The sequence below is a fragment of the Aquarana catesbeiana genome, linkage group LG03, assembly GCF_042186555.1.
Source record: "Aquarana catesbeiana isolate 2022-GZ linkage group LG03, ASM4218655v1, whole genome shotgun sequence".
In the NCBI taxonomy this organism is placed as follows: Eukaryota; Metazoa; Chordata; class Amphibia; order Anura; family Ranidae; genus Aquarana; species Aquarana catesbeiana.
In genome coordinates, this window is record NC_133326.1 from 301,066,759 (window position 1) to 301,084,823 (window position 18,065).

The window sequence follows — 18,065 nt, forward strand, 5'->3', positions numbered from 1 at the left end:
GTGAGCTCATTCCTTTGGTGGTTGTGCTGGCTCAAGAGGCCAGTACGAACAAGGAAAGCTTCTTAAAACTGTTGGCACTGCTCTGCGCCATTGAATAAGGGAAAATATTCAAATTCATCTGTACAGGCCACAAACACGGAACTCCCATGTTTCTAGTTAGTCTGTTGCCATGGAAAGCGCGTAATAGGTCTTGCTTGAATCAACCTCCTTTAGGAGCTTAGGAAAACAACATAGTTTTATACATCGCCATGTCTCCCTGTTTGCTACTATTAACGAAACGCATATAAAATATATATTATATTCACACACAGTGAGGGGAAAAAAGTATTTGATCCCCTGCTGATTTTGTACGTTTGCCCACTGACAAAGAAATGATCAGTCTATAATTTTTAATGGTAGGTTTATTTTAACAGTGAGAGACAGAATAACAACAAAAATATCCAGGAAAAACTCATTAAAAAAATAAATTGATTCACATTTTAATGCGTGAATATAAGTATTTGATCCCCTATCAATCAGCAAGATTTCTGGCTCCAGATGTCTTCTATACAGGTAACGAGCTGAGATTAGGAGCACTCCCTTAAAGAGAGTGCTCCTAATCTTAGCTTGTTACCGGTATAAAAGACAGCTGTCCACAGAAGTAATAAATCAGTTTCCAATCTTTCCACCATGGCCTAGACCAAAGAGCTGTCCAAGGATTTTGGGAACAAGATTGTAGACCTACACAAGGCTGGAATGGGCTACAAGATCATCGCCAAGCAGCTTGGTGAGAGGGGGACAACAGTTAGTGCGATTATTCGCAAATGAAAGAAACACAAAATAACTGTCAATCTCCCTCGCTCTGGGACTCCATGCAAGATCTCACCTCGTGGAGTTTTAAATGATCATGAAAACGGTGAGGAATCAGCCCAGAACTACACGGGAGAATCTTGTCAATGATCTCAAGGCAGCTGGGACCATAGTCACCAGGAAAACATTGGTAACACACTACGCCATTAAGGACTGAAATCCTGCAGCGCCCGCAAGGTCCCCTTGCTCAAGAAGCACATGTACAGGCCCATCTGAAGTTTGCTAATGAACATCTGAATGATTTGGAGGAGAACTGGGTGAAAGTGTTGTGGTCAGATGAGACCAAAATCGAGCTCTTGGCATCAACTCAACTTGCCGTGTGAGGAGGAGGAGTGCTGTCTATGACCCCCGAGAACACCATCCCCCACCATCAAACATGGAGATGGAAACATTATGCTTTGGGGTGTTTTTCTGCAAAGGGGACAGGACAACTGCACTGTATCCAAGGGACGTTGGACGGGGCCATGTTACCGTCAAATCTTGGGTGAGAACCTCCTTCTTTCAGCCAGTACATTGAAAATGGGTCGTGAGATGGGTATTCCAGCATGACAATGACCCAAAACACATGGCCAAGGCAACAAAGGAGTGGCTCAAGAAAAAGCACATTAAGGTTCTGGAGTGGCCTAGCCAGTCTCCGGACCTTAACACCATAGAAAATATGTGGAGGGAGCTGAAGGTTCGAGTTACCAAATGTTAGCCTCAAAACCTTAATGACTTGGAGAGGATCTGCAAAGATGAGTGGGACAAAATCCCTCCTGAGATGTGTGCGAAACTGATAGCCAACTACAAGAAACGTCTGACTTCTGTGATTGCCAACAAGGGTTTTGCCACCAAGTACTAAGTCATGAAAGTGAAAATACTTCTGTAGTACTAAACGTGTTTAAAACGTGTAAATGGTTGTTGCTTGACACAAAAGTGTGTTCTCACAAAGATATATAACAAGATTTAATAGTGAAGCGCAACCACACCCAGCTGAGTAGCAGGGTGTATTAATGAGTGAATGGGGTGAAAGTAATCATAATTGAAAGCAATCAATAAACAACTAGCAATGAGCAAAGAAAATGCCCACGAATATAACCGTGACTGTTGCTAGTAGATTTAAAAAACTATAATCCAAAATGAAAAAGGAAACTCTTCTCAGTGCATGTAACTAGATCTTCATAAGTGACAATCCCAAACATAAGTGATCAAGCACACCACCGTGTCCTCCACCGGTCTCTCTATGTGCTTACCTCGCATGAAGACCCACCATAGGGTCTAATGGCACCTTCCCCTCAGGAGTATAAATCCAGCAATCTGTTGTTCCTCTATCCTCATAAGGACTCCCACTCACTCAGATGCTGTTCCTCATAGTTATGTGTCATAAGGGTAGGAAAGAAATAAAGATAGTGTTTTACCGTTCAAAACCACCTTTTAATAAGAACTCACATTTGCAGATGCACTGTCCTGGTACATACAGGTAAAGTGCTTGTGTGATAAAAGTGGACAATCCCTGAATCACTAAAACATCCACAGTTTCTCAGCCTGGTGTCCCCAGCGGCTTGTGAACTGCTTCCTGGATGGATGCGATTACGTCATAGGCTCTGCCTCTACGCGTTTCATCACTGCACTCTTGATATAGTCACGAGTGCAGTGTCGAAACGCATCAAGGCGGAGCCTGTGACATCACCGTGTCCATCCAGGAAGCAGTTCTCAAGCGGCTGGGGACACCGGGCTAAGAATCTGCGGATGTTTCAGTGATCCAGGGATTGTCCACTTTTATCATACAAGCGCTTTACCTCTATGCACCAGGACAGCTCATCTGCAAATGTGAGTTCTTTACTGTGGTTTTATTAAAAGTTGTTTTTGAATGGTAAAAAACTATGTTTAGTTCTTTCCTACCCTTATGACACATAACTATGAGGAACAGCATCTGAGTGAGTGGGAGTCCTTATGAGGATAGAGGAACAACAGATCGCTTTACCTGTATGCTGGGTGTTGTCATGGCTTACTATTTTATCATGTTTTGCGACGGGGTCAAATACCTATTTCACTGTTAAAATAAACCTATTGACACCAAGTCACATTTATTCTCAATTTTGTGTTATAATTTTGTGGTGTTTTGATACATTGTTTAGACATTTTTTGGTGTGGATCTATCAATAGTATGTTTTCACCATAGTACTATTGCACACATCTATATATATATAATTTTTTGTGTTATATATTTTTTTGCACTATATACAGATAGGCACCGATCATAAGGTGTGTGTTAGGTTATATCTTTCACCTTGGAGGTGGTATAGATTTATTGATCAATAGCGCCACGATTTAATTTGTCACGTGTGGTCTTTGCACTGATCACATGCACTCATTTAAATCTAATTTACACTGTTTGTTTACAATAAGTGGCAGCTGTAGGTAGGAACTTTTAACTAGGTGAATAAGATCATCATTGTTAACCATCCTTAGCGCAGTGGGGGTTGACCTAGTATAGGAGGGATTGTTTTACCTAGGATAACCATATATTCATAAAATAAACCTACCATTAAAATTATGGACTGGTCACTTCTTTGTCGGTGGGCAAACTTACTGTGTGTGTATGTATATATATATATATAATCACACACACACAGTATCTCACAAAAGTGAGTACACCCCTCACAATTTTGTAAATATTTTATTATATCTTTCCATGTGATGACATTTTGCTACAATGTAAAGTAGTGAGTGTATAACAGTGTAAATTTGCTGTCCCCTCACTATAACTCAACACACAGCCATTAATGTCTAAATCACTGGCAACAAAAAGTGAGTACTCCCCTAAGAGAAAATGTCCAAATTGGGCCCAAAGTGTCAATATTTTGTGTGGCCACCATTATTTTCCAGCACTGCCTTAACCCTCTTGGGCATGGAGTTCACCAGAGCTTCACAGGTTGCCACTGGAGTCCTCTTCCACTCCTCCATAATGACATCACAGAGCTGGTGGATGTTAGAGGTCTTGCGCTCCTCCATATTGCATTTGAGGATGCCCCACAAATGCTCAATAGGATTTAGGTCTGGAGACATGCTTGGCCAGTCCATCACCTTTACCCTCAGCTTCTTTAGTGAGGCAGTGGTCATCTTGGAGGTGTGTTTGGGGTTGTTATCATGTTGGAATACTGCCCTGCAGCACAGTCTCTGAAGGGAGGAGATCAGGCTCTGCTTCAGTATGTCACAGTGTATGTTGGCATTCATGATTCCCTCAATGGATTGTAGCTCCCCAGTGCTGGCAGCACTTATATAGCCCCAGACCATAACACTCCCACCACCATGCTTGACTGTAGGCAAGACACACTTGTCTTTGTACTCCTCACCTTGTTGCCGCCACACACGCTCAACACCATCTGAACCAAATAAGTTTATCTTTGTCTCCTCAAACCACAAGACATGGTTCCAGTAATCCATGTCCTTAGTCTGCTTGTCTTCAGCAAACTGTTAGCTGGCTTTATTGTGCATCATCTTTAGAAGAGTCTCCCTTCTGGGATGACAGCCATGCAGACCAATTTGATGCAGTGTGCTGAGTATGGTCTAAGCACTGACAGGCTGAACCCCCCCCCCCCCACACACACACACACACACCCATTCAACCTCTGCAGCAATGCTGGCAGCACTCATACGTCTATTTCCCAAAGACAACCTCTGGATATGACACTGAGCATGTGCACTCAACCTCCTTTGGTCGACCATTACGAGGCCTATTCTGAGTGGAACCTGTCCTATTAAACCATTGTATGGTCTTGGCCACCGTGCTATAGCTCAGTTTCAGGGTCTTGGCAATCTTCTTAGGGCCCTTTCACACTGGGGCGGGGGTGGCTTCGGCGGTAAAGCGCCGCTATTGTAAGCAGCGCTTTACTGACGGTATTCGGCCGCTAGCGGGGCAGTTTTACCCCCCGCTAGCGGCCGAGAAAGGGTTAAAAACCACAGCAAAGCGCCTCCGCAGAGGCTCTTTGCCGGCGGTATAGCCGCGCTGTCCCATTGATTTCAATGGGCAGGAGCGGTGAAGGAGCGGTATACACTCCGCTCCTTCACTGCTCCGAAGATGCTGCTAGCAGGACTTTTTTTTCCCATCCTGCTAGCGCACTGCTGCAGTGTGAAGGCCCCGAGGACTTTCACACTGGAGAGACAGCAGCGGCACTTTCGGGTCGGTTTGCAGGCGCTATTATTAGCGTAATAGTGCCTGCAAACCGCTCCAGTGTGAAAGGGCCCTTATAGCCTAGGCCATCTTTATGTAGTGCAACAGTTCTGTTCCATGAGAAAAAGAATGAGTTCTTTGCCATGAGGTGCCATGTTGAACTTCCAGTGACCAGTTCGAGAGAGTGAGAGCGATAACTCCAAATTTACACACCTGCACCCCATTCACACCTGAGACCTTGTAATGCTAACAAGTCACATGACACCAGGGAGGGAAAATGGCTAATTGGACCCAATTTGGACATTTTCACTTAGGGTGTACTCACTTTTGTTGCCAGTGGTTTAGACATTAATATCTGTGTGTGGAGTTATTTTGAGGGGACAGCAAATTTACACTGTTATACAAGCTGTACACTCACTACTTTACATTGTAGCAATGTGTCATTTCTTCAGTGTTGTCACATGAAAAGATAGAATAAAATATTTACAAAAATGTGAGGGGTCTACTCACTTCTGTGAGATAGATACTGTATGTGTATGTATGTATGTATATGTGTGTATATCTCTCAAAGTCCAGACCTAAATCCAATTGAGATTCTGTGGCAAGACCTGAGAATTGCAGTTCACTCACGCTCTCCATCCAATCTGACAGAGCTTGAGCTATTTTGCAAAGAAGAATGGGCAAACATTTCACTCTCTAGATGTGCAAAGCTGGTAGAGATATACCCAAAAAGACTTGTAACTGTAATTGCAGCAAATGGTAGTTCTAAAAAGTATTGGCTCGTGGGGGGTGAATACAAATGCATGCCACACTTTTTAAATATTTATTTATTTGTAAAAAAAATTGAAAACCATTTACCATTTTCCTTCCACTTCACAGTGATGTGACACATTGTTGGTCTATTGCATAAAATCCTAATAAAATACATTTACATTTTTGCTTGTAACATGACAAAATGTGGAAAATTCCAAGGGGTGTGAATACTTTTTCAAGGCACTGTATATGTATATGTATGTGTGTGTGTGTGTGTGTGTGTGTGTGTGTGTGTATATATATGTATGTATGTATTTGTATATGTGTGTGTGTATGTATGTATATGTACATATATACAGGTTCCTGCTTTTCTACAGCCTTGGAGTCAGAGAATGACAGCTGCTCTTTAAGGCTTTCACTTCTTAACAGATTCTTTGTGATGTTCACCAATGTTTTGCTGTGAGCAGCTCATTATTTCTTCTAGTGGAACTGTACTCAACTCCACTCCAACAATGCGGTGTCCTGGAACTCCCTGTCTGGCCGATGACCTCTTTGGCCAGTTTTCTTCCAGGTTCCTCATCTTCGGCTGTTTGGATTGGGCTCAATGTCTCAATCTAAACATAAGATAAAAGTTTCATTATCATTTCAGACTGCGTACGGGTTTCCAGGGAGAGAGGCAGAACCGGTCCGTACAGATCTTCAATTTGCCTGGTCATGAGCACCAGCTCTTCCTGGAGAATTTTTCCAGGCCAGCTGGGAGATGTAAGCCTGCCACATTTCCTGGTCTGGATATGTTCTGAGATCTCTTCTTTGCCTGACATTCCTTGTACAGGAGCTACTATCCTGCACAAGGCATGTTAAATGGAGTAGTAATTGCTGGTGTCAAAATACAAGGATATCCAGCCTAGCATGTAGAATTGCCTTAGAACCAGGAAATCAAAAACCAGAATATGATGGCCGGCATCATCCCAAAAATTAAATATGGTGCAAATCTTTGGTTCCATTGTAAGTGTGCGCACAGGGTGTGCCAGGTGTGCCTGGGAACACTCTAATCACCCCATGTGGAGCAGATTTCCCCTGCTGCCTGGACCACACATGTCTTCCCCCTCCTTCCAGCAGATATGCCGATTTTTTTTTTCCCCCCCCCCCCCCCCCCCCCACCTCTCCCTGTTTACTCTGCTTCACTTTGTGAATGAACAGGAAGCCCCCCAGCACAGAGCTCCTCCCAATCATTCACTGCCCAGTGCAGCTGAGGCTGCAGAGAAAGGGACTGGGGAATCTCTGTCATCAGTCCCTTTCTCTGTCTCAAAAGTGGGGCATCAGGGGTCTGTTTAGACTCCTGATCTTTCACCAAAGCCACCACATCCCCCCACCCCGATAGGTCTGCTATAAAAATTTGTAAACAAATATTGTAAAAAAATAAAATAAATGAATAAACTACTGACACCGTCCGCTGGTCAACTGACACTCGTCTGTTTTAATACATTTTAAAAAACCTGTTTACATTTATTTCTAAGTGTGTATTTGTGTGTGTGAGTGTGTATTTGTGTGTGTGTCTCTGTCTGTCTATGTATATATGTACGGTGCATCCGGAAAGTATTCACAGCGCTTCCCTTTTTTCCGCATTTTGTTATATTACAGCCTTATTCCAAATAGGATTAAATTCGTTATCTTTCACAAAATTCTAAAAACCATACCCCGTAATGACAATGTGAAAGAAGTTTTATTTATTTTATTTCAGGTACTTATATAGAGCCATCAATTTATGCAGCGCTTTACATATACATTGTACATTCACATCAGTCCCTACACCCTCAAGGAGCTTACAATCTAAGGGTCCCTAACTCACATTCATACATATACTAGGGACAATTTAGACAGGATCCAGTTAACCTACCAGCATGTCTTTGGAGGGTGGGAGGAAACCGAAGTACCCGGAGGAAACTTGTTTAAAGTCTTTGTAAATTTTTTAAAAATAAAAAAATTAAAAAAATCACATGTACATAAGTATTCACAGCCTTTGCCATGACTCTCAAAATTTTGAGCTCAGGTGCATCCTGTTTCCACTGATCATCCTTGAGATGTTTCTACAACTTGATTGGAGTCCACCTGTGGTAATTTCAGTTGATTGGATATGATTTGGAAAGGCACACACCTGTAGTGTGTGTATATATAAGGTCAGAGCACAAACCAAACCATGAAGTCCAAGGAATTGTCTGTAGACCTCCGAGACAGGATTGTAATGAGGCACAGATCTGGAGGGTACAGAAAAAATTTCTGCAGCATTGAAGGTCCCGATGAGCACAGTGGCCTCCATCATCCATAAATGGAAGAAGTTTGAAACCACCAGGACTCTTCCTACGTTGGGCTGCCCGGCCAAACTGAGCGACCGGGGAGAAGGCCCTTAGTCAAGGAGGTGACCAAGAACCCGGTGGTCACTCTGACAGAGCTCCAGCATTTCTCGGTGGAGAGTGGAGAACCTTCCAGAAGAACAACCATCTCTGCAGCACTCCACCAATCAGACATGTATGGTAGAATGACCAAACTTAAGTCACTGCTCAGTAAAAGACACATGACAGCCAACCTGGAGTTTGCCAAAAGGCACCTGAAGGACTGTCTCAGACCAGGAGAAACAAAATTATCTGGTTTGATGAAACAACTATTGAACTTTTTGGCCTGAATGGCAAGCATCATGTCTGAAGGAAACCAGGCACTGCTGATCACCTGGCCAATACCATCCCTACAGTGAAGCATGTTGGCGGCAGCATGTTGTGGGAATGTTTTTCAGCGCCAGGATTGAGGGAAAGATGAATGCAGCAATGTTCATAGACATCCTTGATGAAAACCTGCTCCAAAGTGCTCTGGACCTCAGACTGGGGCAAACTTGGATCTTCCAACAGGACAACGACCCTAAGCACACAGCCAAGATAACAAAGGAGTGGCTGCGGGACAACTCTGTGAATGTCCTTGAGTGACCCAGCCAGAGCCCAGACCTTAACCCGATCTGTAGATGTCTGATGGCTGTGCACCGACGCTCCCCATCCAACCTGATGGAGCTTGAGAGGTCCTGCAAAGAAGAATGGGAGAAACTACCCAAAAATAGGTGTGCCAAGCTTGTACCATCGTACTCCAAAAAAAGACTTGAGACTGTAATTGGTGCCAAAGGTGCTTCAACAAAGTAGTGGGCAAAGTCTGTGAATACGTAAGTACATGGAATTTTTTTATTTTTAATACACACACGCATGCATGTGTGTTTTGAGCTTTGGGATGCACATCCTGTGTGCTGTAGGCTTTAGGTGGAATACTATATAAGAGGAGGGCAGGCAAAGGTCTTTAGAAGTAATAGAAGAAAATATGACTTAAAACTGAAACGGTTCACTGAGTTTGTTTGCTACTTCTCTAGCACAGATGACTTTTTTTTTTTCCCTCTACCATAAAAATGTATTTACAAATTTAGGTTTTGTAGAGAAATGTGTGTATATAATCTGAAACTTAATGTACTAGTTAGTACAAAAGAGTCTGAATAATGCATACCATGATCCAGAAATATAAAGAGACTGCAAACAAGAATAGCTTTTTGATCATATTCAAAGCATTTTCCTCATATTATATCATCAAAGACCATTTTACTGCTTTGTACTTTATCACATGTATTATGTCTTCCAGGCTGCAGAATCCGGCATAGTGAAGGTGAAGAATATAGCTGCACGGAACGCTGACATACTGACAGGTTATTATTACGGTGTTTACTTCTTTAGCTAAGATGCTTGATTTCATATGTGTACGAATTGCGCACCTATAAGTGTATTGTATTCCATTACTGTTTACAAACATAGATTCTCTTTTTCATATTTCTGTCTCTGAATGAGCCCCATGTCTTTCTTCTTTTGTGTTTTTCAAGTGCTAAATCCATGATGTTTGTTTGAATAAAGAGGGCAGAGCTTAGTGTCAGGAGGGAGCAGGGCTTAAACTTTATATTTTTTAGTTCTGCTAAAAATATTTTCAGGCCAATTTTCTCATCTTTTAATATATTTTCAGCAAATATGTCTACATTTGCATAAATTTGTCTTACACATACACACTACATATCCAGACTGATAGCTTCAGCATATGCACAATGGATTAAGCATCCAGGCAAACAGCGCTCTTGCATAGGTAATCAGATGCAGTAGCTTATGCAATAGCTTAATCGTAACGCAATAGTGTAACACAGTAGCGTTTTTGGGGAACTAGGGCAAGAAGCATATAAACAGGATCACCAGGTAATTTTAGTGATTTTACATAAGAATAATTATAAAGAGCATACTTTTGTGGTGTAATATTATTGTCTCCTTCTTCTGCTTGTTTAATATTTCTAACACAGACAAGTAAATGTATTTTAATCATGATTATTGTATCATTTCTCATCCTTCCTGAAGCTTTGAAGGAAAATAGTTCTGAAGTAGTTCAACCATTTCTCATGGGTTGCGGAACAAAAGAACCGAAAATCACTCAGCTTTGCCTTGCTGCTATCCAGAGGCTCATGTCACATGAAGTGGTATCTGAGGTATGGTGATTAAACATTTTAATTGTGCTTTTATTTGCCTTAAAAGAGAAGTATGTGTTTTTTTTTTTTTTTGTATAATTATACTTACCTAAGTGGATGCAGCATCGGTCTGATGCTGCCTCTGACCCCAGTTGCCTCTAAGACTGAGAACCGAGCAATTTAACAGCGCCGATCGCTCGGTTCTCAGAGCTCCCTGAGCAGAGAGCTCCTGACTATCATTCAGCAGCTCTCTGCTCTCCCCCCCCCCCCCCCCCCCCCACGCTGGGGCGCTGGGCTGTGGAGGGGACAAGAGCGTCCTTCTCAGGCTCTCAGTGGCTCCCTGAGAGGCTGAGTCGGTTGCCGCTCCAGGCATGTGGGTGAATCCCGACTCCATTGTCACCATCTTGCCCGAGCCTGGACTGGCTCTGTGACGTCAGCAGAGAGTGGTCTTCAGCTCGCTGTTTGCTGGAAACGGGAAACGAGTGCAGGATGAACTGCACTCCTGTGATTCACAGGAGAAGTACAGCTTAACAAGCTTTGGCTGTACTTCTCCTTTAAAGAACTCCAGGAATGTATGCACTTTTTAAAATGTGCTGACTTATAAGGGGTTAAGTCCAATGAGGTTTATGCCACCTGATGGACTTATCTTTTATCTTTAAACACTTGCCGCCCGCCATGTAGCAATATTACGTCGGCAAATTGGTTACGATATCCTGACCGGATGTCATATGACGTCGCCAGGATATCAAGTAGCTGCGCGCCCTCGGGGGCTCGCATTGCGGCAATCGTTATTGTCAGTGTCAGTCTGACACACCGCAACTCCAATCTAGGTAAAGAGTCTCTGACAGAGACTCTGTACCACATGATCAGCCGTGTCCAATCACGGCTGATCACGATGTAAACAGAAAGAGCCGTTGATCGGCTTTTCCTCACTCGCATCTGACAGACGCGAGTAGAGGAGAGCCGATCGGCTGCTCTCCTGACAGGGGGGGTCTGTGCTGATTGATTATCAGCGCAGCCCCCCTCGGATGCCCGCCCAACACCATCAGGATGCCGCCACTACCACCAGGGATGGCCACCACACTGGACAACCAGGTATGCCACCCTAGACCACCAGGCAGCTGCCAATCAGTGCCAAAGTAAAATGCCTGCCAGTGTCACCAGTGATGCCTATCAGTTAAATCTATCAGTGCCAGCCATCAGTGCTGCCTTTCAGTGCCCAGCAGTGCCGTCAGTGCCACCCATAAGTACCAATCAGTGCAGCCTTTCAGTGCCCACCAGTGCCACCTGTCGGTGCCGCGTTATCAGTGTCCATCAGTGTGGCTTATCAGTGCCCATCAGTGAAGGAGAAAACTTACTTATTTGCAAAATGTTATAACTAAAACAAAGAAAAAACATTTTTTTGTATTTTTTGTTTTTTTGTTTTTTGTTTGACAATTTTCAGTCTTTTTTTTATTTGTTTAGCAAAAAATAAAAACCGCAGAGGTGACTAAATACCACCAAAAGAAAGCTCTATTTGTGGGAACAAAATGATACAAATTTAGTTTGTGTACAGTGTAGCATGACTGCACAATTGTCATTTAAAGTGACAGCGCTGAAAGCTGAAAATTGGCCTGGGCAGGAAGGTGCGAAAGTGCCCTGTATTGAAGTGGTTAATCTGGTTATAAAAAGACACAGGTTCATCCAGTACAACCCACAGAAAAAGTTTATAAGAAAATGTTACTAGATTGGGCAGCACAGTGGCCAAGTGGGTTAGCATTTTTGCCCGGCAGCAGCGGAGTCGTCTGTTCGAGTCCCAACCATGACACTACCTGCCTGGAGTTTGCGTGTTCTCCCTGTGCCTGTGTGAGTTTCCTCCGGGTACTCCCGTTTCCTCCCATACCCCAAAGACATGCTGGTAGGTTAATTGGCTGACTAATGTGAAATATATATATATATATATATATATATATATATATATATATATATATATATATATATATATATATATATATATATATATATAATAAATATATATATGTGTATGGCGCTGCATAAATTATTGGCGCTATACAATTACTTAAAATAAATAGGTGCCTGTGACACCTTAGTCAGGTTTAATGCAACATATTTTATTTTTGACTGACCATAGTCAGAACCAATCATGCAGATTTCTATTAAAGATTTTTATTGATGTTTTTTTTTTTTTTTTTAAGGCTGCTGCTGGGAACATCATCAACATGTTATGGCAGCTCATGGAAAATTGTTTAGAGGAACTGAAGCTGCTACAGACGGTTTTGGTACTTCTGACAACTAACACAGTGGTCCATGACGATGCTCTATCAAAGGTAATAATTGTTCAGTAAGCAAATTCTTCAGTGATGCTCATAATTTCTGTTTTCCATGTCGTATCATCTTCCTATATTATATGTATTATTGAAGGCATTATACACTTTCAAATGTTTAAGTTACATAGTCCAGTACAACCCACAGAAAAAAAAATGCATTAGTATAATTATATTCCCTGTTTGTTTGTTTTTACTTTTTATTGATGGGTTTACATATTCTAGCTGCAGTTTGTAATGTCAGATCAATTCCCCTATGTCCATGCTGCAGTTAGCCTGTCCCTATCCAGTAAAGGGACAAAAACTTTCTGTTCCGAGTCACTCAGCATCCAGTGCATGACTCTCCATTTTCTGCATCACAAATGTTTCCTTCTGCATTGCAAATATTAGAGTGCAAATTATATGAAATACTTCGTAGTGGGCTCTGTTAGTTCTGCCTGTGCTTGTCTGTGTCAGATCTAGTTGCTGTGTAGCTCTCACCTGAAGAGCAATAGACTGACAAGACCCATGGATTGTGGCTTATGCAGTTTTCTCACATGAAGTGTTGGTTCTCAGACAACAGGCAAAAGTCATTAACCCGTGCAGTGCCATGCAGCAAGCCTCATATTTGAACACAAATTGAAATGAATGATAAAGGAGTGTGAAGATCTACTCTACTATAGACTGTGCAGGCCAAAAAATGATACAATGAAACTACATAGTCCATGCACCCGTCTACAGGTGAAAAACACAAGGTGCAAGCAAGGTGGTTTATATTGCCTTTAAAACACAGCTTTGCCTTGAAAGTATAGATAGACTGTATATTTGTGAATTATGAAATATGAATTGGCTCTGACATAGAATCCTATGGGGTCCATAAGAGAGAGTCAGCAATTCAGGTTAAGCAATATAAATTGAATGTAGACTGATAAAGCTAGCCTAAGATTTTACACAGTTTTGTCTTTTTCAAACCTTAGTAACACTCATAATATGTTTTCAGGCAATTGTCCTTTGCTTCAGACTGCACTTCACAAAAGACAGCATAACAAATAACACAGCGGCAGCAACCGTACGACAAGTAGTTACTGTGGTATTTGAGAGGATGGTGGCAGAAGATGAAAGGCATAAAGGTAAAGCTAGAAAAAAAGTGACGTGTCAAAAACGATGATTCTAGATATTATAAAAATGTTATTACACTTTCTTGTTCTCACTGGAGGATTCTGCCACAATGTGAAGGTACATCCTATTACCTGTAAATGGATAATGGGGCACCCGGGTCTCCATGATCAGTCCTGTATGTATTATGCTCTTGCAGGGTTTTAATTAAAAAAATGTATGCTGGTGACAGGGCCTTTTTATCATAGTGAGATTTTAGTTTCCCAGAATTGATGGTTAAGAAATAGCACTTTTTTTTAAACTAAGGGCCAGTTCACACCATAGAAACGCAGTCCGGATGCGTTCCAGATGCTTTTCTGCATGCGTGTTTTTGACATATTTTTTGATGAAGTCCAGTGCATTTTTTTCCCACTCCTTCTTTTTTTTTTTTTTTTTTTTCTGAACCTTAAATAAGGACATGTGTGTTCCAGTGCATTTTTGTTGTGTTTAGGTGCGTTCCAGTGCGTTTTTGATGTATTTGACAGCGGTCCAGTGCAGGAAAAATGCAACATGTTCTACTTTTTTTTTTCTGGAACTGGAACGCACTGGAACTGCAAGCACTAGTGTGAACTATGCCATTGAAAATCATATAACCTACTTTCCATGCGTTTTTTTGATGCCAAAAAAACCCCACACTGGACTACATGTGGTGTGAACTGGCAACAAAAAACCACCAGGATTTTTCCATAGTGTGCATCGTATTTAGATCCCTTTCACACTGTGAGCACTGGTCGTTAGTGCTAAAGCGCCGCTCGTCTTAGCGGCGCTTTAGCACTGTTTAAGCGGCGCTTTTGCGCCACCTTTCGGCCACCAAAAGGGTGCTTTTAACTTTGAAGAAGAGGTTAAAACCGCCCGTGCTGTGGTGCTTCAGAAGCGCTTTTCCGGCACTTTGGAAGCGCTGCCCATTCATTTCAATGGGCAGGGCATTTTGGGAGTGCTGTATACAGCGTTCCCAAACCGCCCCAAAGGTGCTGCTTGCAAGACCGCCCCAGTGTGAAATGAAATGAATAGGAGGCGTTTTACAGGCGCTATTTCTAGCGCTAAAACGCTTGAAAACTGCCTCTGTGTGAAAGGGATCTTAGTGCTGGAAAACACTGTTGTTTACCCAAGCTCCACCGCAAGATAAGATAAATGCAGAGCTGAGTGTCGGTGCTCAGGCTGCAAAGTCCACAACAGTTCCACAAATCAAAAAACAGCCGGCACACGAATGCTTCATCTTAATGCAGTTTATTCCAGTATTTGTCATGTTATTACTGCTGCATATGCTGGAATAAACTGCATTAAGAAGCATTTATTATAGCATTTACTATTATTAATAATAATAATAATAATAATTTAGCATTTGTGTGCCGGCTGTTTTTTGATTTGTGGAATTTTAGTGCTGGGAAGTCTGTTAGGAAGCCGCAATAGTAGTTGGGGAGGATAGTTAATTGAACCCCACCTGGAACCTGCTTGTAAACCACAATTTAAGAATCGCTGTCCTAAATGTCCTGTACTTTGTGCTCATACTGATTATTGCTATGAAAGAAGTGTTCAGTGGTCCATTAGCAGAATGCCATTAGACTAAGGTAGAAGGTTGACACCGCTGCTGAACGACAGTACACAGATGCAGAACATTTTCCATATGTTTATATTTTAATGTGATTGTCAACTTTTTTACATGACATGTCACACTTATCTGCTCTGTGCAATGGTTTTACACAGAGCAACCCAGATCTTCTTCTTTTGGGGTCCTCCGCTGGTGCTCCTGGCTCCTCCACTTCGGCGAGTTACAGCATAGGAAGCTGTTTCCTGTGTGGGCTTGATCCTGAACCACACTGCCTGTGTGTGTAGACACAAAAAGTGTGTCTCGGCCCTGCTCCCTCATCACAGAATTTGAATGGCAGCAGCAGGAGCTAATAGCTCCCACTACTATCAATCTGCCCTGTGAGGAGGGAGAAAGCAGAGAGAGCCACTGCTCCTAGTCACAGCGTGGATCGAGATTGGGCTCAGGTAAGAATAATGGGACAGGCTGGGGGAAGCTAGGGGGCAAGGGTTGGGGGGGCGCAAAAGGTTTTCTACCTTAATACAGAGAAGCGTTTAGAGCCACTTTATTTGGGAGCACTTGAAAAGCATGTGCCTACACGTGCTTTAAAGGTGCTCTTATTAAAAAGCCTATTAGGCCAAGGCCTGTGAATCTGCAATTCGCATGTAAAATCACGTACAAACACAACAAAACCCCTCTAAATTGCCTGGTTACGCTCATACTCAGGTCTGAATGGGGGCTAAAGTTGCACTCAACCCATAAAGGCTAGCAGATCATAAGAGCCTGTTTCGACAAGTTTAGATGAGAAGATGCAGCATGATTTTGACATATAAGTTTGAAATGCTTCAGAGATCATTTGGAATCCTTGCAGATGCAACTGACCTGCATTTCACTTGCTTCAGCTAATTTAGCAATCCCATAGATTTGTATGGGGAGTAAAGCAATTCTAAAGTCAATAAAAGCGTGCCAACAAAGGACCTAAGAATTTGCAGACCTTTTTCCAAACACAAGCAAGTGCATACAAATAAGTTTGTTTACTGGATACTGTAAAGGGGTAGTATGCTCAAGTGTATCTAAACCAAAAACAAAATTGTAATATGTAAAACATTAAAATGTAATGTGTAAAACAGCTTTCCAGTAAAAAGACATAGTGGCTGCATTTGTTTCTTCTATTTTCCCTTTATTTTCACCTGGAGATTATACAAATAACACACTTCCCTTTCATAGCTACACAAATTTCTTCATTGTATCTATAGAAGGTTGTCATCCCAGGTGGACTTCAGACCTGTCTGCCTTTGTTCATCTCTATTGCATGGTGGATTGATAGGATTAGTAGTTTATTCAAGAAACATAAGGATGTTTGTGCTTTCTGTTAAGCTCACAGGAAATGACAAGAACACTATAAAATCAACAGGTATTTTCTGTACTTGCTGAAGATGTTCTTAGCCTGAAAAATGAAAATTAATGCAGCTACCACATCTAGACTGGTAAGCTGCAATATATTAATTTTTTTAGTTTAGATATGCTTTGATGTTAACCATTTTTTTTATTTTTTTACTTTGCTGTCAATTTCTGAGGACCTCCATGAATTTGCCCATATACTTCTGTGAACATCATGAATTATACAATACATGACCCTCAAGGCCAGATGCTCAGCTTGTAGTGGGAGTTTAGGACCTTATCTTTTACGATTATGTGTTAAGGGGTCCTGTTCATCATTTCTGTGTAATAAAAGCCAAATGTGACCTATGTATTTTGGTAATTTGCTGAAATTAATGTAGATATTCTGGTAAAACATAAGGGTAATTTGTTTGCGTGTGTGAAAGATTTAATTCTGTCTCTTTATTGTATGCAGATGTTGTGGAGCAACCCGTGCCTGTCACTGGAAACAGTAATAGGAGATCTGTCAGCACTCTTAAGCCATGTGCTAAAGATGCATACATGCTCTTTCAGGTATAGAAATATTCAGATTGCTGTATTTCTATGATGGCCTGCTGCAATAGTCGACTTGTATTTATGATACTATGCTAGCTCTGTTGGCCTTGCTCTAGAAAATAAAGATGCAAACATGTAAATGCAGTATATCATAGTGCCTGTTTAGTTTGTAGCCTTTACTGTACTGCTGGGGATTACACTAATGCCTGTTTGTTGAGGGTCCAGTTGTGTAAGTAGATATATACATAAAATGTATTGCTTTGTTTGCTCTCTTTTAACTGAGAAGACGCTTCTTGGAACAGGTGATAGAGTTTACTTTTTGGGTCTAATGCTCACAGACATTTACAGGCATTTTATATGCCTAGGGTCAAATTCCTGGGGATCCCGAAACCTGCGCATTCAGCAGTGTTAATTATTTACATCAAACTTCGATTTAGTTTAAGTCATAGTCTTTTGGCTATTATGCCATTTTAGTTTTAGTCATGTTTTAGTCATCTAAATAGTTTTTTAGTTTTAGTTGTAATTTAGTAATCTGAATTTAGTCGAGTTTTAGTCGACTAAAATATCCAGTATCATAAACAAACAAATATTGCTTATTGACAAACAGAAGTGCAACTTTAAAATATAAGAAAAAAACAAAAAACTGTAAACTCTATTGTCTGTAATGCCATTACACATATTATAAAAACTTTAACAGTTATCTGTTAATAATGAAAACCAGTATCAAGTAACCTCTTTATAAATAAAACCAAGTTTTGTAAATGAGCAAGCATATTGCTTTTTTAACACTGTTAATTTTGACATCAAATTTCAATTTCGTTTTTTGGCTAAAATGCCATTTTAGTTTTAGTCGTATTTTAGTCATTT

At 41.5% G+C, this 18,065-nt stretch overlaps 1 protein-coding gene across 2 annotated transcripts in view; it reads left to right on the top strand.

Annotated features, from left to right (window-relative positions):
* Window positions 1-18,065, top strand: part of MON2 (MON2 homolog, regulator of endosome-to-Golgi trafficking) — a 230,655-nt gene that overhangs the window by 31,453 nt on the left and 181,137 nt on the right. For both annotated transcript variants that reach the window (XM_073620251.1, XM_073620252.1), the window contains exons 2-6: window positions 9,422-9,485; window positions 10,174-10,301; window positions 12,476-12,607; window positions 13,584-13,713; window positions 17,119-17,216. In XM_073620251.1, coding sequence (XP_073476352.1) covers window positions 9,422-9,485; window positions 10,174-10,301; window positions 12,476-12,607; window positions 13,584-13,713; window positions 17,119-17,216 — 552 coding nt within the window. The remainder of the gene's footprint in view (window positions 1-9,421; window positions 9,486-10,173; window positions 10,302-12,475; window positions 12,608-13,583; window positions 13,714-17,118; window positions 17,217-18,065) is intronic.